Here is a 22,766-nt window from a genome sequence, read left to right on the forward strand (position 1 = left end):
TATGTGATGTGAGTTTCGCCTCCATCAATGATGTTTGAGAGTTGACTTTACAGCAGTTCACAAATACTGTCCAAAGCTAAGCTAAGGGACATCACAACGGCTGAGAGACCCAGGGTGGGGGGTGCAGGGAGGACAGCCCTCCCCCGCTGCAGGAGGCCCGTGGGGACCAAGCGGACACTCAGGGGGCGGGGCGTGAAGACCAAGCAGACAAACCGGGGGGCGTGGGGAAGGAGCAGACACGGGGGGGGGGGGTGCAGGGAGATGGAGCAGACACTGGGGGGGTGGAGGGCGGGGAGACAGAGCAGACAGGCGGGGTCCCACACGCGCCCTCTGCTCCACCGCAGCCCACTCCTCCCTCAGGCCGGTGGCCTGGCCCTGGTGGGGAAGCCCTCCGCTCCTCCACAATCCTGGTGACAGCGCCCTGGCGTCGGCGAGGACCCCGACCTGGGCCCGGGACCCAGCACGATGCTCGCTGCATCTCCGCCGCTCAGGGCCCTGGGCCTGGCCTTGCATCCGGGCTCCCCACGCGCCACCGAGGGCCAAGTCACATCCCAGGCCTGGTTTCCTTCCTCACCTGGGCTCTGAGGGCCACCCCGCCACTCGCCTCACAGACCCGTGGAGACCTACACCCTGGGAAACGGGGACCCCACACTACACACCGGAAGTGACCTGCACGCACAGGACCGGAAACGCAGGGCATGCACAGGAAGCACAGAGCACGCAAAGCAGCGGCAAGCACCAGAAGTGGGGGCACGCACAGGAAGCACAGGTGTGCACAGGAAGTGCTCGGCACTGTACCGGAAGTACACACACACACACGCGCGCACACGCATGCACACGCGCACACACATGCACGAAATGGGGGGGCACGTACAGGAAATGCAGGGCACACACAGGAAGCACAGGTGTGCACAGGAAGTTCTAGGCACTGTGCTGGAAGCGCGTGCGCGCGCACACGCACACGTGCACACGCAAGTGCACACACGCATGCACACACGCACACATGCACACACACGCGAAAGGGGCACGTACAAGAAATGCAGGGCACGCACAGGAAGCACAGGTGTGCACAGTAAGTGCTCGGCACTGTACCAGAAGTGCACGCAGATACATACATACACACACACACGCACACATGAAAAGGGGAGGCACGTACAGGAAATGCAGGGCACATACAGGAAGCACAGGCACCCCTGGAAGCGCAGGGGACGCACAGGAGGCTCTGGGCACGCACAGGAAGTGTTCCGGAAGCATACCGGAAGCAGGCAGCCAAGGCGGGGGCACGTACAGAAAGCGCTGGGCACGCACAGAAGTGCTCGGTACTGAACCGAAGCCCACGCACGAAGAGGGAAGCACCCGCAGGAAGTGCAGGGCACGCGCAGGAAGCACGGGCACTGCCCAGGAAGCGCTCAGCTGGCCCTCTCACAGAAGGAAGGTTTGGGATCTTATACCTGTTACCCCACCTTTTCAGCGTGCAACACGGTCCTGCTGACGCGGGCCCCGCCGCACACCGCGTCCCTAGGGCGCTCTCATCATGCAGGCTGGGCCCCGTGCCCGTGGCCGCCCTCCCCTGCCAGCAGCCACCACCCCCTCTGCTGCTGTGCCGGCCTATTTGAGGTTCCGCCCAGAAGTGGACTCATGCAGGGTTTGCCTGGGTGGAGGCTCATTCACTAGCATCCTGTCCCTGCTGCCTGTCCAAGGACGGTGCGAAGGGAGATCGGTGTGACCTACACGGGGACAGTATCCACCTGAGAGAGGAAGGGAATCCTGCCACCGGGAGCAGCTCCACTGCCGGGAGCTCTCCCCCTTCCTGGACTCACCCAGCTCAGAGACCTACCGTCCTCTGCAAGGAACTCTCCTCCGGTCCCTCCCTCCAGCCCCGTCTTCCCAGAGGCTCCTCCACTCACTCCCTGGGGGTTCGTCACATGTCTGAGGTGGTGCCATTCTGACGGCCCCCGGTCCTGGACCCTGCTCTGGGCAGTGAGGCCTGGATACCTCCATTGACTGCCCGGCCATTTCATTCTTTCCAGAGCAGTCTCCTCTGACGGCTTCTTTGACATCCTCCCACCTGGCCCCGCGCCCGGCTCAATACGTCATCTAAGCTGAACCAGGTACCAAGCCCTGCCCAGTGCAGTCACGCTACACGGGGAAGAGGCTTGTATCTGCCCGTGGGCCCCCCGAGGCCACCCCCACCACCCCCATCACCACGTAACCAGCAGAGAGCAGCAGCTCTGCCCCCACGCGACCCCCGCGAGGCCCGGGCTCCCACCTGACAGCCAGGATGTGCATGGGCTGGGAGCGCTGCACCTTCTGCTGCGCAGACGCCTGCGGCTCCGCGGGCCTTGCTCCTGCAGGTAGCGGCTGGCCACGGGTGTGCTGGCCATTCTGGCGCAGGGGCACCGTCTCGGACTGCATGTTGCCAGATGGGCACAGGCTCTCCAAAGATGTATTCATATCATTCACCAGACCTTCAAGGTCAATGTCATTCTCTGGGCATTAAAAAGACAAAGTGGAAAAGAAACATTAGTAGCAGTGAGGGGTCATACCCAAATGCGCACCTTAGCGACCAGGTTCCACAGCATTGAAAACTGTCATCTGAGGACACAGTAGCAAAATGGAGAAGCATACATTTCAGTAAGGACTGATGCCTATGACATTTATTCATACTGATTGATATTCCAGAGGCAGTTCAATAATTATAGCCCAACTTCATTTCTACCTGCCGGTACAGGAGACACCCTTTACCAGCTCAGCGCACATACCTGTTGGGGTGGGTGGCCCAGCCTCAGCCACAGTTGCCCAGCATGACCCCACGACCCTGGCCTCTGGGCCCCCTACCCTGGTCCAGCTGGCCAGATCACAGGTGGACACAGAGCCCTGAGTAGGCCAGTCAGGATCCCCCTTCCCTGAAAATCAAGCAGGCAGACAGGGACAGGGCAACACCAAACGATGACCCTAGCCCTGGCCCAGGAGAGCCATGGCAGACAGGCTCAGTGTGTGGCCGGGCACCCCCAGCTGCCCCTCCTCTGCCCTCGCCATGGCCTGAGAGCCAGAGGAGGTCTTCACGGGAGGGAGCCTGTGGCCACCGCAGGAAGACGCGAGGACGGCACACAGAGCTCCGTTAAGAGCGACGGAGAACGCCAGACAGACGTGCACCTGGAGACTCGGGTGCACCATTCTATGCTTCGGCTTGGCTGGACCACGAACCAAGACACGGTCAGAGGCACTGGTTCTAGCCCAGGGGTGGGCAAGCTTTCTGACTCGAGGGCCACAATGGGTTCTTAAGCTGGACCGGAGGCCGGAACAAAAGCATGGATGGAGTGTTTGTGTGAACTAATATAAATTCAAAGTAAACATCATTACATAAAAGGGTACGGTCTTTTTTTTTTTAGTTTTATTCATTTCAAATGGGCCGGATCCGGCCCGCGGGCCGTAGTTTGCCCACGGCTGGTCTAGGCAGTGCTGCCAAGGCCTCTCCCCTGTGGGCGGGCCTCCCCCATCAGTGGGAGGCCAGAGAAGACTGATGTCCCCTGGGCAAGAGGGGATCCTGCCTGCAGACTCCCTGCAGCTCCAGCCTGGGTGTCCAGGCTGCCGCCCCATCCTACAGCGTCTGGGTTTGCAACTCCACAACCATGTGAGCCAATTCCTGAAATACCATGTGTATGGGGTACATGTGTGTTGTAAATGCACACCCCGTTGGTTCCGTCTCTCCGGAGAACCTGCTAATTAATCCGTGGGGAGGCCGGGGACCCAGCACACTCTGGGGTGGAGGGAAGGGCCGGGGCAGGGGGGGAGCTGGGAGCTGGGGTGGGAGTCGGGCTCGGGCAGCTGTGCGTGTCCCGGCTGCTTCCTGCTGGGAGCTTTGTCCAACATTCCAACAGCCGTGGAATAATCGTGCTCCAGCCGAGTTAGTTTCGCTCACTGGTAACCCAATACACTGTAATAACACTGACCCCATTTTTCTGTGTTTTCCAGATCTGTCACTTTTTAACAACTCGGTAAATAACAGCTGAGGTGACTCTGCGGCAGCACATGGCTGGTCACGTATTCGGGCTCATTTGTTCCCCTAACGGCCCCATGTGACACCCACTTAACAAACAAGGGGCCCCGAGCTCATGACAGCAAGACCCTCCACCTCCCAGAGGCGCCTGCTCCGCACTGGCGGGTCGGAGAGCAGCGGGGTCACGTGCTGACCCAGCCCTGGCCCAGGGGCCCCTGGTTTCTGTTTTCCCGCTGGGGGTGAACAAAGGCACGGGGGGCGCGAGCAGTGGGTTAGTTATTATCTGCTCCGTCGCGGAGCCCGGCGCACAGCAAACACTGGAGCGCGTTATTTATTAGCCCTCGCCCCTCCACTCCTCAGAGCGCAATCTGAAGGTGACTGTTAACCTGGCGCCCCGGCCGCGGAAAGGCCAGGAGGAACCACGCGGCCTGCGCGAAGGAGCAGGCCTGGGACTGGAAAACAAGTTTGGCAGCTCCCCACTGGAGCTCCCCAGGTGCGTGCCCAGTGAATGAGCTCACAGAACTCTCCAGAACCCTGGCCCTCCCGTCTCCTGCTCCCTGCACAGAAGTCTCGGGTGCAAGGGCACAGCTAGGCAGGACAAAACGCAAAGGCCGACACCTGCCCAGGCGGCTCTGACAGGTCACACACGGCCCCGAGGAGGACAGCCAGAGGGACAGGAGGGGACGGAAGCACTGACGGCTGGCGGCCTGGCGGTGCAGGGGCTGCTGACGCCGAGCACAGAGGCCCCGAGCACGTGCTGTGAGGAGAGGATGGGGGCCGGAGCTCAGGGCTGCAAGGGGGTGGGGGTGGGATAGGACCCCAAGTCCGAGTCGGTGAAACCAGCTTGTGGGCCCGGCATTCCCAGCCCGTGAGGGGAGACGACGGCATTGCTATAGGTCAGGTTATGAGCAGTCAAATATTAATCCCGTGGCCAGATATTAAGAGGACAAAAGTGCTGAATTAATAATTAATAATTACCACAGCATTAATATTTAATGCATCACATGGGAGGACACCCAAGTCAGCAGGCAGAGCTCTTGCTGAGTCCTGGGGGCAGGGGTGGGCAGGAGGGGAGGGTAAGTGGGGAAGAGGGGCTGACAGAAACCCAGGACCTTGGAGGGACAGGGCACCCACCCATGGTCCCCTTGCCCCCGCAGGCGCGCGTGCGTGGGTGTGTGTGTCCCGAGATGAGCTGTCGTCCATAAGCCGAGGAAGCACCTCATGGCTGATGGCTGAGCCCTGAGAGCCAGCTGCCAACCGGGGACCAAACGCCTTGTATAGTTATTGAGACCTCGGGCGGGGGGGAAGGGGGTTCCTCTTACAAGGAAAGGTACAAGTTATACTGACGTTCGCAGGCCGGGGGTCCAGGAAAGGTCTGGAATGTATGTATCCATCCTAAAGCCACCCATGTCCTCCACTCACATTCAGCTGATGAGTCGCAGCTGTACGTGAGCTCCGGAACCCAACTCGGTCCCTGCGCCCTGTCCCCGCTGCGAAGGGCGTGCGGTTTCTCTCTTACCAGGCCTCTCCGGCCTCAGGGGGTGGGCACCGCTCACCGTCACCGTTGAGCGGCTCCCATGTGCAGCTGGTGGCACGCCACGCGGCCACGCCGCCCCTACTCACGCACAGGGAAAGCCCGTGGACACAAAGGCCGTTTCATCACGCTCACCGGCCCGGGGTCAGGCAGGAAGCTGGGTCTGGCTGACAGATTTCTCCCAAGAAAAGGCCCTGGTCCCCTCGGGCGGATTCCCACTTGAGTTATTTCCCCGGTGCTTCTGAGCGCCGGGGCTGCGCCCAGCACGTGGGCGGCCTGTCTCCTGCCCTCCCCTCTCTGCCCTGGGCTTCCCAGAGCGTGGGGCAATGCTGACATTGTTCAAAGGAAATATCAAAAAAGTGAGCTGGACGCCCGAGTGGGGGCGCAGCACAGGTGCTCACGGCGAGTGCGGCTCCCCTCCGAGCGGTGTCTCCCTCAGCCCCGCCAGGCCCGGCCCTGTGCGCCTCGTGGGCGATACGCTCCACACGCAGACCCACCCCCGTGTCGGCTGGCTTCACACGTGCCTGTTCTGCTGCTTAGAGCAAACACAAAACTCTTTAAAGAATCTAAAGTCCCGAGGGTGGGACACACTTTAAGACGCCCTGTGGGCCCATCAGCGTTGTATGTTTTGCGATGGCAAGAGCCTCCTGATTCCTTAGTTTCATTTGAACTTTGATACAGTCTAAGGGGGAATCGGAGTGGAATCGTCCAAACTGGGGTTTTAAAGAATCGGCTCCAAAGACCGTGTTTCTCCACCGTCTTTAAGCTGTCCCCGTTCTAAGATATTCCCAAGGGGCCTTCACTCCTCGCAGACCCTCCAGGGGCTCACCCTCCGTGGGCTGGTCCACGGGGGCGGCGAGCCCATGAGGATCGATAATCAATCACCTTTGATTGGGAGAATCAAATAACCGGGCATTATGTGAACACTAAATGTCCCTTCGCTGCAAACCCGACGCCCGAACACTTGCCGCGAGAAGGCGCCTGGGGCAGGAGCGCTGGGAGGGGACGGGAACGCGGTTTTGTAACTCTGCTCCCTTCACACACGTTTCTGAGGGTGTATTGACCGCACAAATATAGGTCACACCACACGGCGTGAGTGGAGTTATTCACAGCTCCCTTCCTTCCTGGAATAGGCCGACCTAAAACGGGCTGTCGACTTTTGTCCCAAATATCTAACTGGGCAGCTCATCTGACCTCAGCTCCCCAGTGCATCTCGCCTCACTGTCCTCAGCACACCGAGGCCACCGGCTCTCAAAGGGATGGACAGGCAGCAAAAATAGCTCGGGGTTGGCTCATGAGCTATCCTGGGTGAGTCTCTTCCACCGACGGAGCCAGGCAGAGGCCGTGCCCAGCCCAGCCGAGGCTGAGGCCCCACCTCACCCTGCTCGACACCTGCTGCGCCCACAGCCTCGCCCAGTGCCCGCTCTAACTAGACAGCAGTGCTGACACCCCCGGGGCCGCTGCACACCGTGAGTCTGGCCCCTGGTGAGAGGCTCCCTTGCGTGGTGTGTTCAGGACGCATGGGAGCTGTGCGCCCCGTGGGGACCCCGCCGGCGTCTCTCGCAGGCAGTGGCTCCCGTGTCGTCCCAGCTTCTGTCCCGGGCACACTCTCACTGGGAGGCAGGTGGGCGGGCTTGCTTACACAGCTAAACCCCCACGGGTGAGAGTGGTTAAGAGCAGACTCGCCCCCGAGGAGAGTGAATAGATGGCACTTGTGAGGTTCTGAGAAAATAAGAATACATATAAAATCTTCCTCTGCGGGACCAGGTCCCTGCACCGGGTAACTTCCTCCTAATATTCGGCCTTCGGCTGTTCCTGAAACCACGCCAGCCATTTTATACACGTGAACGGAGCCTCTTTTGTGACTGGAGCTCGCTCCTCGCCCCCACACCTGAGTTTATGCATACGAGAGCCCCCAGGAAGCCATGTGAAGGGGGCAGGTGGCTCAGGGCACCGACCACATGACAGCGGAGCTTTCAGCCCCACCCTCCTGGCCTCCTGGGGAGAGATGGGCTGGGGGTTGACGTTAATCACCAGCAGAGATGATTTCCTCCATCGTGCTATGCAGTGAAATTTGTGTAAAACCCTGCAAAATGGAGTTCAGCCCTTGCCGGTTTGATTCGGTGGTTCGAGCATCGCCCCCGACCGAAGGGTCGTAGGCTTGATTCCCGGGCAAGGCACACGCCTCAGTTGCAGGCTCAATCGCTGGCCCGGGATCGGGCGTGTGCGGGAGGCACGCAACCGATCTGTCTCCCATGGATGCTTCTCTCTCTCTCTGTCTCTCCCTCTACCTTCCACTCTCTCTGTAAAAGTCAATGGAAAAAATACCCTCGGGTGAGGATTAAAAAAAAAAATAAAATGCCTTTGGTTCTTAAAATAATGGGGTTCAGAGAGCTCCTGGGCTGGGGGATAGGGTTTCAGGCTGGGAGCTGGCACCCTCAGAGAGCACACAACTCCATGCCTCCCCCTCGCCCTGCGCGGCCCTCCCCCTGCCGTCCCCGACTCCCACCTTTCTAACACACTACTGACCGAGGGACACCGTTTTCCGAGCGGCGTGGGCTGACCTAGCAAATGACGGAGCCAGGCCTGGGTCACGCCAGAGCTCAAAGAACCGTGGGACACCCAGCCGGTGTGTGTGTGTGGGTGGGAGGGGGTTGCTGAGCAGGGGAGCCCCCACCCACATGTCTGGGGGGCAGAGGACTCGACGCGGGTAAAGAAAGGGGGACTTCTCTGTACGGCGCTGTACGCGGCGGTTCCTGAACGCATGCGCGAATGCCAAAGCTCTTACACGCCTCCGTCGCACACGCACCGCGCGTCCAGCGCCCAAGTATTTCCAGCCGGGATCATGTTCGGCCGGCGAGCTATTTTTGTTGACCTCTAAGCAAGTAAAACCTTGTGCAAATATAACTCAACAGTCAACTGAAATGCCTTTCTGGCACACGATTAATCTTCCACGCTCACGAGCCCCCACCACATGGGCCCCGTCTTCCCCACGTAGAGCTGTTTGGACACAAAGCAGCAGCAAAAATGTGGTGGCTGCGTGTGCCGTGATTATAATCTTCCATCGTGAGACCAAGAAAGTCAGGCTGAATCGGGTGTTTCTCTCACTGAGCCATTTTTAAAAAGTAAAAATAGGTTTTTACCTACCCCCGCCTCCACTCCCCCCACAAAAAAATTAAAAGCTAGGATTCAAAGAGATATCTGTAAGCCCAGGTTCACAGTAGCGTGATTCATAATTCATATAGCATAACCGCCAAGGGGTGAAAGCAGCCTACTGTCCACCGAGGGAAGAAGCAAAACATGGCCCGTCCGTGCAATGGAATATTACTCATTCGTTTTTGTTGTTGTTAATCCTCACCCCAGGATATTTTTCCATCGATTTTTAGAAAGAGTGGGAGGGAGAGGGGAGAGAGAGAGGAGCGAGGAGGAGGGAGAAGAAAACTGACGTGAGAGGGACACACGGATGGCTCGCCTCCCTCACGGACCCCGACTGGGGCCGAGGATCGAACCTACAACCCAGGCACGTGCCCTGGCGTTCATCCCTTACGCGAGGTATTCAGGTTTACGCTGCCTCGTGCAGGCGCGGCCGCCGGTGGAGGCCGGATGGGCAGAACCTATAGAAACACAGCAGGTCTGTGTCGTCTGCGCTACCGCTTCCCAGAGCAGCCAGGGGCGGAGGCGGGAAGTGGGCAGAGTGCTGGCTGCAGGGCCCCTGGGGAAGGGGCCGCCGTCTCCCCTGCGGACAAATGCCTGGTTCTTACAGCCGGGCTCTGTGGCAGCTCCGGAGACTGCGCCCTGGGAGGGAAGGGGGCGTCACAAAGTCCAGGGCAGGTCTAGAGTCAAAGGCAGACGCCCTGGCAGCCAGACAGGTCTACCTGGACCGCAGAGCACACAGCGGAGAGGCGAGATAATAATTAATCGCCCTGGACTTTGCTTCAGTGCGACGAACGGTCTAAATCTGTGTTTTAGGGACTCGAGGATAATCCTATCCAAAGTCAATACATAGGCAGATAAGTCAGGAAGGCGGCCATGCCCCTCGGTGCTTCCCGTCCCGGAAATTCAAGCCCCGGCCGTGGGGGCCAGGGAACACGAGCAGAAGGAGTACTCGTTTTCCTGCTCTGTGGGGCTTCATCCGGCCGCGTGGTCGCAGGAAGCCTGGACGCCCCCTCCGCTTCCTCCAGGTCTTTTACGACCTGCGCTCTGCCCCGGGGCCGTCCACAGCACAGGCCTTCCCCTTTCCCAGGGGTGACGGCCCCCAGGCCGGGGCCCAGGGCCTGAGCACTGCTGACGTGACACAGTGCAGGTCCCTGTGCAATCTCTGCTCCTGCTCTCAGGGGCAATCAGAGGGAGAAAGAACAGAAACCCACTCTCAGCACGTCCTCAGAGGGGGCAGGGCACTGAGTGCGCCCCAGCCCCTCCCTGCGCAGCCTGTTCTTTCTCAGCCTGCTGACTGCGGGCCCTGGAGCCCCTCGGACACCGCCCGTCGTGTCCGCCTGCTGACTGCGGGCCCTGGAGCCCCTCGGACACCGCCGTCGTGTCCACACGTGTCGCTCTGGAAGGTGCTCATCTTCCAGGTCCAACCCGTGTTCGTCCAACAGCCCGGGGCCAAGGACAGACCTAGGGCACGGCCCCGGGGCCACATGCCTGCACCACGCTCTCCGCCACCACCTTCTAGGAGGCGGTCAGACACCAGGGCGTCTGTGTGACCCCATTCGGTGTGAAACACCCGGGATTCCTTGACTTTAACTCCAGAAACGTGAAACCCGTGCACGTAGCCCCTGTTTCTCTGCGTTTGGCAAATAGTCACCGAGCACCAAGGGCGTGGGTGACACGGGTCCAGGCCCTGGGACGATGGACACCCACAAAAGAGACGCCACCCCCGCCACCTCCGCGTGCCGGGGTCTCAGGCCACAGGCCAAGAGGGGGCGGCAGAGCCGAAAATGAAGTCGCGGGGAGGCTCTGAATCGGCTCCCACCACATCTGGAAATATCATTCCCGGCTCAGCGGCCACTCCTGGGAGACCGCCTGCAGGAAGGAGGGGGGCTCCTCCCAGGAAGGGGAGGGAGCACAGCAGCAGAACGGGTGGGTGAACACGGCGCCCCACCAGGACGCGATCCCCAGGCCAGAGCCCAGGTGGCTGTGCGCAGCGCACGGCAGCGCGGTCCGAGACAGGCCTGCTCACAGGAGGGCAGGCAGGCAGAGGGCAGGCAGCATGCAGGCCCGGCCTGCCAGGCGTGGGGATGGGGAGAGGCGCTCCAGCAGAGCACTCCAGGCCGTTCCCAGAAATGGCACATCTCGCCGAAACCGGTTTGGCTCGGTGGATAGAGCGTCGGCCTGCGGACTGGGGGGTCCCGGGTTCGATTCCGGTCAAGGGCATGTACCTGGGTTGCGGGCACATCCCCAGTGGGAGATGTGCAGGAGGCAGCTGATCGATGATTCTCTCTCATCGATGTTTCTAACTCTCTATCTCTCTCCCTTCCTCTCTGTAAAAAAATCAATAAAATATATTAAAAAGAAAAAAAAAGAAATGGCACATCTCCCAGAACGAGGAGCCGGGAGAGGGGCTGGCTCCCCAGGATGTGCTGGGGAGCAGGGCTGGCCCGGGACGCAGGATGCTCGGGCCAGGCTGGTGGCTGGGCGCTGAGTGTGCCCTGCCCTGCTGGAGCCTGGCTGAGGGGCAGGACCACCTGGGCAGGGGCAGGGGGCTTGTGGGGAAGCCAGGTTCCTGGATCTCCTAAACTCCTCGGGAATGCCCATCTCTGGAGTCCAAGCAGGAAACGTGCAAAGCTCCCAAGCGAGGGCTTAGGGTTCTCACGATTCCTTCTCCACGAGGAGAAACAACAGCCCGTGTGTGTATCAATGGGACCTTCTGACTCACAGCCCTGGAGGCGGGGTGCCCACAGGCCCCCATCCCAGGACCTGGTGAACCTGAACCCTGGGGGCACCACAGAGGGCGGGCCCCGGCTGGAGCGTGAGCATCTGCTCCCCTCTCTAGGTAGGCGCTGTGCCGTTAGCCAGGGTGGACCACCGCCGCCACGTCCCGTCGTCCCGAGCACCGGGCGCCAAGCCCACTCTGGCTGGAGCCGGCTCTAACCTTCCTCGCGGACCAGACACGTGGTCAGGCTGTAGGCTCCAGTGCAGAAAGGGAGGCACTCGCCCCGTGGGGAGTGGAGTCAGAGCCAGGGCTGCGGCTCCCCCGGCCTCGGGCCCCTTCCTCCTCACGTTCTCACTGGAGTTTTCTTTACCGTTTCCCCACTAAACCTGTGTGTCCAGGCGGCCGGAGCCGAGCTGTGCGTCCTGGCTTTCGCCCTAACCCCACGCCTGGCAACAGGAGCAGCCCCGTGAGCGGCCGTTTCCCTACGTGGAAAACGGAGTCACCCGCCTCCAGAAATCAGGCTGCAGAGTTTTCCAAAAAGTCAGACGGCCAGGCAGCGTTCCCAAGCCCTCCGGAGCCTGCTGAGTCGCCAATCCTGGGGCTCCTCGGAGAAAGCCCGCGGGCAGGTTACATGCAGGCCACGGGGTGAATCAATGCCAGACTGTCTCCTTCCAACAAGGGATGGCCGGCGGCCAGGAAGGAGGCTGCGCGCACGGCGGCCCGTGCAGGAAGCGGCACCTCGCAGGCCGGACCTGTGCCCGGGGCCCGCCTGCCCGCCCAACGCAGGCCTTCCGGGCGGGCGTCCCCGAGGTGGCAGGATCTGAGCCCCGGAAGCAGGGCGGGCAGCACCTCCTCGGGCACCTCCACTGAGAGGGCTCCCTCCCTCTGCAGGCACCTCTCCAGAGAGCCGAGCCTCACAGGACCGAGGGAGCACCATGAGCAGCAGTGCCTCGGCGCCCCCGCCTCCCCCACGGCGGCCGTGCCATGGAACCCTGCTTCACGCCACTGAGACCGTCTCTCCCCCAACCCTGGCCTCAGACCCCGGGCTCCCCAGCAGGGCGCATCTTCCTTTGGGAACAGAGGTTACAATGAATCCAGAAAAGCAGTGCATTCTAAAAAAATATGGACCTGAAACGACTGGTTAATGGTAGCTTTAAAATAAAGTAAATTTAGATGGAAATATCTTACTCGATTGGGAGATAGCAAATTCTGGTTTTTCTGTCCAAGGAACTATAACGCTTCAGCACTGACTTTCTGATCATGAATTCCATCTAACTGTGCCCCTGGCGTTTCCCACGGCATTCAGGGGCCCTTGGACGAGAAGGCCCAGTGAGTTAAAAATGCCGTCCCCCCAATTTGGTGTCGCCCAGGCAAGCAACTGACGGGTATCTGCTGAAAGGGAACCTGCGGGAGCTGGGGGTGAGGGTGGATGCCCACAGAGCGAGACCTGAGAGATCCCACAGGTGACGGTGGGCGCTTCAGTTCTGCTCCAAGTGAGGCCCAGTAAGGGCTGGGCCCGGCCCGCCTGGCGCCGGGGAGGCCCTTCCGTCCCCATCCTCATCACGAGGACAAAGGCCCGCCAAGTGGGAGGGAGGGGACAGCAGGTGGAAAGGGAACCTTGGTCCAGGACAGGGGAGGGGGCCACGGGAACTCACCTATGCGGCTGCTCACAGGGACAAGGGACCTTTGGTCCCGACGTCCTCAAGCTCAGGCTGAGCCACTGACGTTGCAAAGAGTCAAAGGGAGAAAAGACGCTGGGCAAGGGGGGCCGGAGGAAAAGCGCCTTCGCTCCAGAGCCGGCACAGCCGCACACGAGGAGGGGCCATCAGAGGACAGAGCGCCCATGTGCGTGCGTGTGCACCTGAGTGTGCGTGTGCATGCACGTGCACCTCAGTGTGTGTATGCGTGTGTGTACACCTGAGTGTGCGTGTGCGCGCACCTGAGTGCCCGTGGGCGTGTGTGTGCACCTGAGTGCGCATGGGCGTGCATGTGCATGTGAGGTGGGTAAAAGGCTGAGCTATCCTTTTTGCTTAATATTTCAAGAAAAATGATTTTAAGTATAGTAATATTATATGCAATAAACAATTTTTCAAGAAAAAAGATTTTAAATATAATATTAACAAAACTGTACTAGCATAGTATAATATCATAAAAGTTGTAGGAAATATTAAAAATCTAGCAAATAACAGGATTACTTCTATTATATTCTAAAACAGCGGTCGCCAACCTTTCGGACCTCACGGGCCACCAATGGTCCGCGGATCACTGGTTGGTGACCGCTGTTCGAAAATATCTTTTTCCTCTGGTTCTATTTTTGTTCACCAGTATATGTTGTTCATTATATCCCACAAGTGAGTGCGATCATGTGATATTTATCTTTCTCCGACCTGAGCTATTCTCATGGGTGACATAGGGAAAGACGAAGCCGGCGAGGGGCCTGGGGGACCTCGGCGTCGGCGTGGCCATCGCAGGAATGTGTGGGAGCCACGGTCTCACATGGAATCCACGGCCATTGCCATCGTCCCCCGGCCCTTCCTGACGCCCCCTCAGTGGCGCCGTGGGAAGGAAAGGCCGGAGCCAGCGGACTCGGTCTTCGTTGTTGCTCACCTGGAACCATCAGAACCTCCCACGGGGGGCGGGGAGAGGCAGCACCTTTCTGAGCCCTCAGGTGTATTTACGACCTGAGTTCAGGAATTCATTAAACAATCACCCATTAAATACGATGGTGGAAAAGGCACCAGGGCGGAACTGGCAGGGGAAGTGAGGCGTGGTTCTTGCCCTGGGGAAATGCATGATCTCTGGGGAAAGGGGCACATGTGACCCACAAAGTCACACTCCCAGGGTGACTTACACACGGGCCGGCGAGGCGTTTCCCTAAATCGCCGCTGCGTGTGCGGCCGGAGGGGCGTGGCTTTGACCCCAATGCTCCCCGGTGACTCCTGAGCAGTCACTGAGCTTCCCTGCCTCGGTTTCCCTATCTGTAGCTCAGAGGACTAAGTAGACAAAGAGAAGGCATGCAGGCGAATTCAGCGAGGACGCCAAGTCATCACCGCCCTCACGGGCATCATTTCTCACAAGGATTGTGCAAGAAGGGCACACATAGGGCAGTCTGGGCAGCAGGTGGTCACTGCGTCGCCCACATCCCAGGGTGCTCGCTGCTAGAACGGAGGGACAGGGAGGGTGGCCGGCCCGGGGCCTGGCTGCCACCAACATCCCAGGACACACAGACGGCACCGAAAGGGAAGAGCCCGAACAAACCGCCTTCCTCGCCGCTCCCGCCTTCTCTGCTCACTGGGTCTTTTCTGTTTTAGTCTTTTCTTGCCACTTGGCAAACAGACTGACCCATGAGACACCGGGGCTCCCGAGAGGGTCCCCCTCTTTGCACACTTGAGCTGTGACTGGAAGGAAAGCAGCCGCCCAGCACAGTTCTGCACATGGCGACTACATGCTCAGAACCAACCCCTGTGGCTTACAGACCGAGAGGAGAGACGAAAGCAGGGCGGCTGGCCAGGGCTGTGGACACTCAGGTCCAGCAGGGGCCTGGGCCAGGGGCGGTGCCGCAGCTGCAGCTGGGCGTGCGCCCCGAAGCCGGGGCAGCGCAGCACGGGAGCTGCTCTGTGAGGAGAACTCCACGCGGGACCTAGTCACAGGGAACCCGCCTGCAGACCACAGCGACTGCTATGCCTGGACCTAAACCTCCCTCAGCTCCCTGTGCACCTCCTGTGTCTGGAGAGCAAGGGTAACCCTCAGAAACAGCTGGTTTAAAAACCACAATTCTCGCCATAGCTGGGGTGGCTCAGAGGACTGAGAGTCGGCCTGTGGACCGAAGGGTCCTGGGCTCACCCGGTCAAGGGCATGTACCTCGGTTGCAGGCTCGATCCCTGTCCCTAGTTGGGGCACATGTGGGAGGTAACCAATCAATGTGTCTCTCTCACATCGATGTTTCTTTCTCCCCTTTCACGCTCTCTAAAAAAACAATGGAAAAATACCCTCGGGTGAGGAGTAACAAAACAAAAAATAAAAATAAAACTAGAAATCACGATTCTCTGAGACGTCACATCGCAAAAGCATCGTCGAGAAAAGGCTACACGGGATCGCTGTTATCGGCAACTCCAGTCCTAGGTATAAGATGGACACACAGGAACAGCGAGCAGGGGTTCGGGCAGGTGTCTGCACCCCCACGCTCGCAGCCGTGCTCTTCACAGGAGCAAGAAGGGGGAAGCAACCCCGGGGCTGGCTGGCAGCCGGATGGAGAAGCCGAGAGCAGTCTACACGTGCAGCAGGCGACGCCCAGCCGTAAAAGGGCGGAAACCCTGCCACCTCCTGCCACCAGGACGAGCCCTGGAAACGCTGGGCTCCGTGAAGCAAGCCAGGCACGAAGGGACACACGTGGGATTCCACCGCCATGAGGTAAGGGGCCGGGGCAGGCGGGTTCCCTCGCTGCGCGCCTGGCTGGGTCATTTCACGTTACGGATGGTCTGTCCCCGTAACGACTGTCAGCGAGGACTCGGGAGCCACCAGAGAACTGCCTCTGCCCAGGGGAGCGCGGGGAGGAGTCCCCGGAGACTTCCACTCTGCGCATCAGGCCCCTGGCAGGAGCGGGCGGCTCTCCGTCCGAGCCGTGGCACCGCGAGGGTCTGTCATCCGCACCGGGCGACGCTCGGACGTTCGGGCGGCAGAGCAGCCCCTCATCTTTGCCCAACGCCGCCCGCGCCCCAAGTGTCTAGGTGAGAAGGCCCCGAGCTTGAACTGGGTGTCGGGCACACGAGGGTGAGGGTGGGCGTGGGGAGCCGGGAGGAGGGCGCCCCAGCTGGCCCACCACAGACACCAGGGCGGGGAGGACGCAGAGGGAGGACGGACGCGGGGCCGGGCCTCTGTCCCGTGCTATCTCTGCTGCGGACGTTCCCTCTGCTCTAGGCCCATCCCTCGCCCCCAAACCTCCGGTCCCTCTGCTGTCCCCGTCGCTGTGCCTCTCCCAGGTCACAGAGTCGGAATCCCCGGCAGGCGGCCTTCAACACCGCCTCTCACTGAGCGCCGTGCACGCAGGTTCCTCCAGGCCTGTGTGCGGTTCAGCTCCGCTCTGCACCACACGACGTCCGCGTGGACCCCGTTCACCGGCCCCCCGCCCTCCCCCAGGGCTTCCCCGCTGTTCCCACGTGCGGGGGTGTGACCTACAGGCCCAGCTCCGAGGGCGCACTCCACCCAGCACGCCTGCTGGGTCCTGCAGCGACACTGGGTCTCGTCGTGTGAGGAACTGCCAAGCCGTCTCCCACGGAGGCTGCACCGGGTGGCGTTCCCACTGCGAAGCCTGGCATTGCGCGGCCCACGCCCTCGCCAGCGCCGGTGCAGTGCCGTTTCTGTATTTTTGTAGTGCGGCGGCCATGCCCTCCCGTTTTCCCGGCCGTGGGCCACGTGCTGTTCGCCGGCAGCTGCGGGGTCTCGATGCCGGGCCTCTCGATGTGCTCCGCGTGGTTTCGGTCTTCCTTCTGGCCCCGTGTCCGCCTGCGCCCGAGGCCGGCTTCCGAGCGGGTTCCTGTCCATCGGTACTGCCTTCATCGTCTCCGTAATGTCTGACCTTCATCTTGCTAACTCCTTGCTTCCCCTCCCTGGAGTCTTTCATCTTCTCCTTTCAGTTTTTCACTTTCTTTCAAAGCTCAGACAGTCTTGAGCTCTGCAACCAGCAGGGCGCGACTTCCCACCTGTACCCGCCCCTCTCCCGTGCCTTTCCCAGGAACCACGCTTCCCTGAATTCCTCTCCAGCCCCAGCGTGAGCGAGGGTGTGCACTACAGTGCCTGCTGACGTCTCTGAACTCTTCCTGTGGACTTCGGGGTTAATTGCACTGGGTCAAAGACCGTGGCTTGCATGAAACGGATTGCTTAAAATTTAGCGCAACTTTCCATATATGGTCAACTTTTTGAAAAGTTGCAGGTTTCAGAAGAGCACCCAGGGTCTGTGTGTTGGGTGCAGGTTCCAGGTACCTCTTGTCCTTCCAGCTGTCAGCTCTGGGCTCCTTGGGACCCTTCTGAGCATCTTATTTGACATCCTTTTCCCCCCACATCTTGTTTTTCTTCCTTTTCTGCTTGATGTTGGCGTTTCCATTAAATAGAGGTTCCCTTCTCTTTTTCCTGCGAGGTTGGAGACTAGAGATGACATGCATATTCTTCAGTGGTCGCAGTCCATGTTTGGGGTACACCTTGCTCCTTGAAACACATAAGCAAGCACACTTTTCCCCCAAATGCAGGAACAAGTGACTTTATGTTCTCCTCCTCACTGGGATCCTGCTGTGACTTAACCACCCATGGAACACACCCCTCTCTCGAAAGACACCGTACATCCCCAATGCCCAGTCACCCCAAGTTCCGGCTGAAGCTTATGTTTAGGGTGCACTCGGCCCTGAACACCCACAGCCCTCCCCCGGCACATGCTCGCTTCTCTTCTTGAAGCACACCTAGTAACCCCGTCGGAGAAGACTGCCAGGACTCGTGTCTCTCCATCTGGGCCCCTCACACTGCGGGCAGAGCCCCAGCGGAGCCATTTCGCCCTGCACTGGAGAATCCCGCATCTGGACAGCCAACCGGGGCACAGCCAGCGCCCTCCCACGAGGCCCAGCCCTCCTCTGTGCCACCCGCTTCCCCGCCCCCAGGGCGTGGCGTCCGTGCGCTTTGTCAAGGTCCGACTTAGAGGCCCCGGAGGAGAAGCTGTGGGAAGTCCATTCAGCATCATTTTCTCTAACTTTGTGGTTAAAGTCTGAACACAGATTTCACACGAACAGGAACACGACACTTAGATGATTTTCGTTTAAACGAGACCGTTTGTAAGCAGTGAAATGCCACGAATTACAAATTTCCTCGGCTTCAAGGCCAATGGCAACAAATTGGGACCGTTTCCCGCACATCACCTCACTTGAAACCCTTCTGGAGGGTGACCCCCAAGCTGCGCGGCCGGAACCCCAAGCGCTTGGACGAGGGCGCGCTCCCCAGCCCCTGGCGAACCCGAGGCCTGGGCAGCTCCAGCTCCCAGGTCTGCCCAGTGCCACCCTCTTTCTCATTCAGCCATTTAAAAATCTAACTCTTTTCACCTGCCCAGCGAGGCTCAGTGGTTGAGCGTCGACCTATGAACCAGGCTCAGTTCCATTCCCGGTCAGGGCACCTGCCTGGGTTGTGGGCTCGATCCCCAGAGGGAGGCGCACAGGAGGCAGCCAATGGATGATTCTCTCATCGTGGATGTTAGTATCTCTCTCTCCCTCACCCTTCCTCTCCGAAATCAATAAAAATATATTTTAAAAAATCTAATTCTCAGCCCACCAGTCCCAATCCTTCCATTCTTTGCCCTTAAACTCTCCAAGTGTTCGAACAGCCAGCTGTCCTCATCCTCCTGTTCCGTCTCGGCTCGGGTCTGCCAGCTCCCTCCTCGGGCTCCGGTCCCCGTCAGAGTCTGCAGCCGACAGTCCCAATGTCCCACCCCTTGACCCTGTCCGTGTCATTCGTTCCTTCCCCCAGGACCCCAGCAGGAATGAGCTGGAAGGAACAGAAGGAACCACCGAACGGCAGAGGGCTGCCAGGGGGACACAGGCAGACGCGGGCTGGGTGCAGACACAGCCAGCCGGGACCAGGAGCCAGTGGCCTCTCGGGGAGGTGGGGGGCAATCTGGGGAACCCCGTTCGCCAAAGGGCACTCTACAAAGAGGCCGCAGCCATGCACGCCTCTCCTGCTTAGGCTTGTGCCCTCCCGGGGGGGAAGGTGAGCATCTCCTTGTATTCGCAAGAAGAGCCGTTTCTCAGAACACCAAGTCCCAGCATCCTGGCGACGCTGGCGTCAGGCGACAGGGCCGCCACCCGTTTGCGTGTCCTTACCTGGGCGCTGCTCGCGCTGTTCAGCCTGGGCCAGGGGGCCGGGCACAGGGGGGTCAGATGGGCTGCGAGGAGATGGCTGCTCCTCCCGTTCCTGCAGGAAACAGGGGCAGAGGGCGCGGTTAGAGGGCGGCACACCTGCGAGGCCCCCCATCCCGCGTGCCCTGTCTCCTGGACCCCCCGCTTCCTCCCCGGGCTGAGCTCGTGAACTCTCTGAGGACAGGTGTGGAGATTTGCCAGAGCAGAAGCAGTCACCCTGTGGAAGGCGCACCCTGATGCCAGGGGCGGGAGAGGGACAGCCCCTCCGGGCTTGGGGACTTAAAAGCCCTCTCCCCACAGACATTCGAGAAGAATTATGGTCAACGGCTGGGTTTTAGCAACGGACAGACACAGCCTTCCACAGAGCACGGACACGTTTTCTGTCACCATGGCTGGCCCTTAGGGCCCAGGCGGCCTGCTCCCGGGGACCAGCACGAGGGTGGCTCACTGGCCCCCCTCCGAGAGCGTGAGGCGCTCACTGGCATCTTTGGGATCTTGGTGTGAGGACGCAATGGGAGCACCAAGCCCAGAGCTCTAGGAGAGACTCTTCGTGGGGTTACCACGAAGCCAATGAAAGAGGCATCGAAATGGCAGCAAACCGAATGGGGCCTTTCCGTGGGCACCAGGCCAGCAGGAACTAGCGTGGGCGGGGTGGGGGGACCAATTTGCTCTCACGGATTTCAGGAATCCTTGGATTTGGTGCTCACTGAGACTCAACTATTCCTCCTCCTCGTGCGTGCGAGGGGGGAGAAGGGGCCAGGGGCTAACCTGACGAGCTCGGGGAGGCCAGCGTGGTGGGCCCTATGCACTCAGAGACCAAGGCCACCACGGAGGATGGTCTGACCGCAGAGCCCCTGACCAGAAGCAAGCACGCTCACCCTAGGCATGTCGCTTCCTTGACCAAGGCCGGCTTTTCCCTGTGAAATCGGCTTTGTGCGCCTAAGATAACGTACCTGTAAAAAAATGTCAGAGTACTCTTCTTCTCCCGGCCGCTCAGGGCACAGCCTCCGGCACCAGAGCGCGAGGCCACAGAACCCCTCACTGCTCTCTTGTCTCCTGAATACCATCTCCATTTGCTGGCGCTGCTGGCCTGCTCTCCTGCTCGCCTGCACACCAGCGCAGAGAGGGGGTGTCCTCGGGGTTGCCTCCGATCTAGTCCCAGAGATCGCCCCCACCCGCGCTACTTCCTCCCGCCTCTGCACCTGCCACTGATGGACTTCCACCTACACCCCCTGATGCCTCCTGCGTTGAGTCTCAAGTGTACAAAAGACGCTGAGGCGGCCCTCCTCTGGATCTGCTAAGACTTTGCTTCCTGGCGATATCGCCAGTCTGGCCCAAAGAAGCTCATGCCATTCTCTACAGATCTAGATGTTTCTTACGCCGACAGTGCCACCACAGAGCAGGACGCTCCCCCAGCCGCCCCGCCCCTGCCCGTGCTCAGGAACCTGCCACAGGTGGACTGTGCCCCGTGGTGCCAGGCTGGGCTCCCGTGGTACCGACGGGCCTGAGGCCCAGGAGGTTCCGCCCCCTCCCCCAATGGCACCCAGCCGGCGAGGGGCAGCCCTGCAGTTGGAACCCGGGCAGCCGGCCTCAGAATCCCCACTCCTCCCACCCACGCCGCCCCGGGAGCTGAAAAAAGGAGTTATTCTGACAAGACGCGGTGTCAGCCGAAGCAGTCCCCGGGGAGCGGATGGGTCTGGGTCCAGAGCCTTCGCCAGCTCGAGCGCAGAAGGGAACAGTGGGAAGTCTGCTCCGCGGGAGACCACCACCTGCGGGGAGATGGGCGTGGGACTGGCGGGGGCACGTGGAAGAAGGGGACCCTGGCTGCCGGGCACAGCCGCATGCAGCTTCCTCGGCGCACCGGGGGCACCACCGCAGCCCTCGGCACCGGGAGCTGCCGCCCCCCTGGGCTCTGCCTCCAGAGGGACAGCTTTCTGAGCGTCTGCAATCATGGCTGTCGGACCGGCCAGTCATGCACATGCAGATGTTAACGAGTAAAGGAAAAACTAAAGGGAACTTCTTGACACATGTCCTGTTGGTTGAGCCTGTTCCTTCAGAGAAAAACAAATGCATGGTGTGTGTGAGTGCGCGTGCGTGTGCACACGTGTGAGTGTGAGCATGTGTGTGCGCACGTGTGTGCGTGTGCACGTGCGATATCTGAAGTACCTGTGGCGAGTACATGAGATGTTTGAGTCACATGGGGTTACAAAGGACCCTGCTTTCTGGAATCCTCCGCCGCTCCACGCCTCTGTCAGCACCCCTACCGCTCCCACATGCCCCCCCCCCCCCAGTGTGTGTGCACGTGCACCTCCTTTCATCAACACTCTGTTGTGGAACACAGGGCACCCAGAACACGTCTGAGGAGGGAAGGAGAGAGGGGCGGGCTTGGAGCATGTGGGGTCTGAGAGGAGGGGGGATGCCGCCAAGAGCCCCGGCCGAGGGGCCGCACAGGGGCTGGGCCAGCACAGCTGGTGGAGGGGGACGTTCCTGCCAGCCCCCCCCCCCAATCCAGTGGGTCTCCTCATGGGACTCTCCCCAACCAAGTTCCCACCATTTCACAGCCAATGCTTCTCTGCCCACCACAGTTCCCTCTCTTCCAAATTCTACAACAGCCTGTTGGCATGTTTGGAAATAAAGAGCTGAAAGACAAGACACACCAGCCTAAGTCCTACAACCGGGGGCAGCTGAGCACCCGAGCGAACAAGGTTGTGTGTTTTGCGACCCTCCCCCCGCCCCCAGGAACATGACGAGAGGTGAACTGACAACCTTGCTGACTGGTTCTCAGAGCCTGGCCTTGTCTGGTGGACACACTGGTCTTCTGCAAATCTCAGGAGCATCACTAACATCCACAGCAGCCTCTGTGCACACAACCTTGCCCTCCTTCCCGGTGATTGGCTTCGGATCCCTCGAAGTAGAATGCCAGGCCAAAGGTCACTGGTGTGTTTTTCCAGCGTCCAGACACACACTGTGCCATCTTCCCAGCTCACCGCGCCCGCCCAACCCCCACCCCCCACCCCTGCCCGAGTCAACAGCCGTTTCCTAGTATCCGAGGTGGAGGCTCTTCCCGGGACTCCTCTGGCCTCACCCAGGCTCCCACCGCGGGTCTCACATGCCCGGGGGGAGGTGGGCGCTTCTCAGCTGCGGGGGGGGCCCTGACCTAGGGATGGCTGGGAGGGGCTCTCTCTAACATGAAGCCCCAAGCAGGACCTACCGGGGAGGGAGCACCCCCAAACGCTCCCCGACTCCCCCAGGGACAGCTCGCAGCGTGGCAGGAACCCAGTGGGGTCATATCTGCAGCGAACACATTCCCACCGTGTTTGTCTTTAGATCTCATTGTCTGTTTGTTCCCGCAGTGTTTGCCTTTAGATTTCTGGTTGGTTCTCAGAAGCGGAGGTCCATGGGGTCGCCTTCCTGAACTTTTCCCTGCAGGTCACCTTCTGAAGCTTGAAGCTTGGCCACTGCCTTCAC

General features: G+C 60.2%; 1 protein-coding gene across 19 annotated transcripts in view; it reads right to left on the reverse strand.

The window, feature by feature from the left end:
* GRB10 (growth factor receptor bound protein 10) overlaps positions 1-22,766 on the reverse strand; it is a 104,604-nt gene that overhangs the window by 29,644 nt on the left and 52,194 nt on the right. For 9 of the 19 annotated variants that reach the window (XM_036327244.1, XM_036327257.1, XM_036327247.1 and 6 more), the window contains 4 exons: positions 20,951-21,067; positions 20,177-20,404; positions 19,263-19,353; positions 2,270-2,489 (listed from right to left, as the gene is read on the reverse strand). In XM_036327244.1, the coding sequence (XP_036183137.1) occupies positions 2,270-2,489; positions 19,263-19,353; positions 20,177-20,371 (506 nt within the window). In that variant the 5' untranslated portion in view covers positions 20,372-20,404; positions 20,951-21,067. The remainder of the gene's footprint in view (positions 1-2,269; positions 2,490-19,262; positions 19,354-20,176; positions 20,405-20,950; positions 21,068-22,766) is intronic. The other 10 variants (XM_036327256.1, XM_036327248.1, XM_036327250.1 and 7 more) reach the window with 6 other exon arrangements.

This window comes from Myotis myotis, unplaced genomic scaffold (genome assembly GCF_014108235.1).
Source record: "Myotis myotis isolate mMyoMyo1 unplaced genomic scaffold, mMyoMyo1.p scaffold_m19_p_11, whole genome shotgun sequence".
In the NCBI taxonomy this organism is placed as follows: domain Eukaryota; kingdom Metazoa; phylum Chordata; class Mammalia; order Chiroptera; family Vespertilionidae; genus Myotis; species Myotis myotis.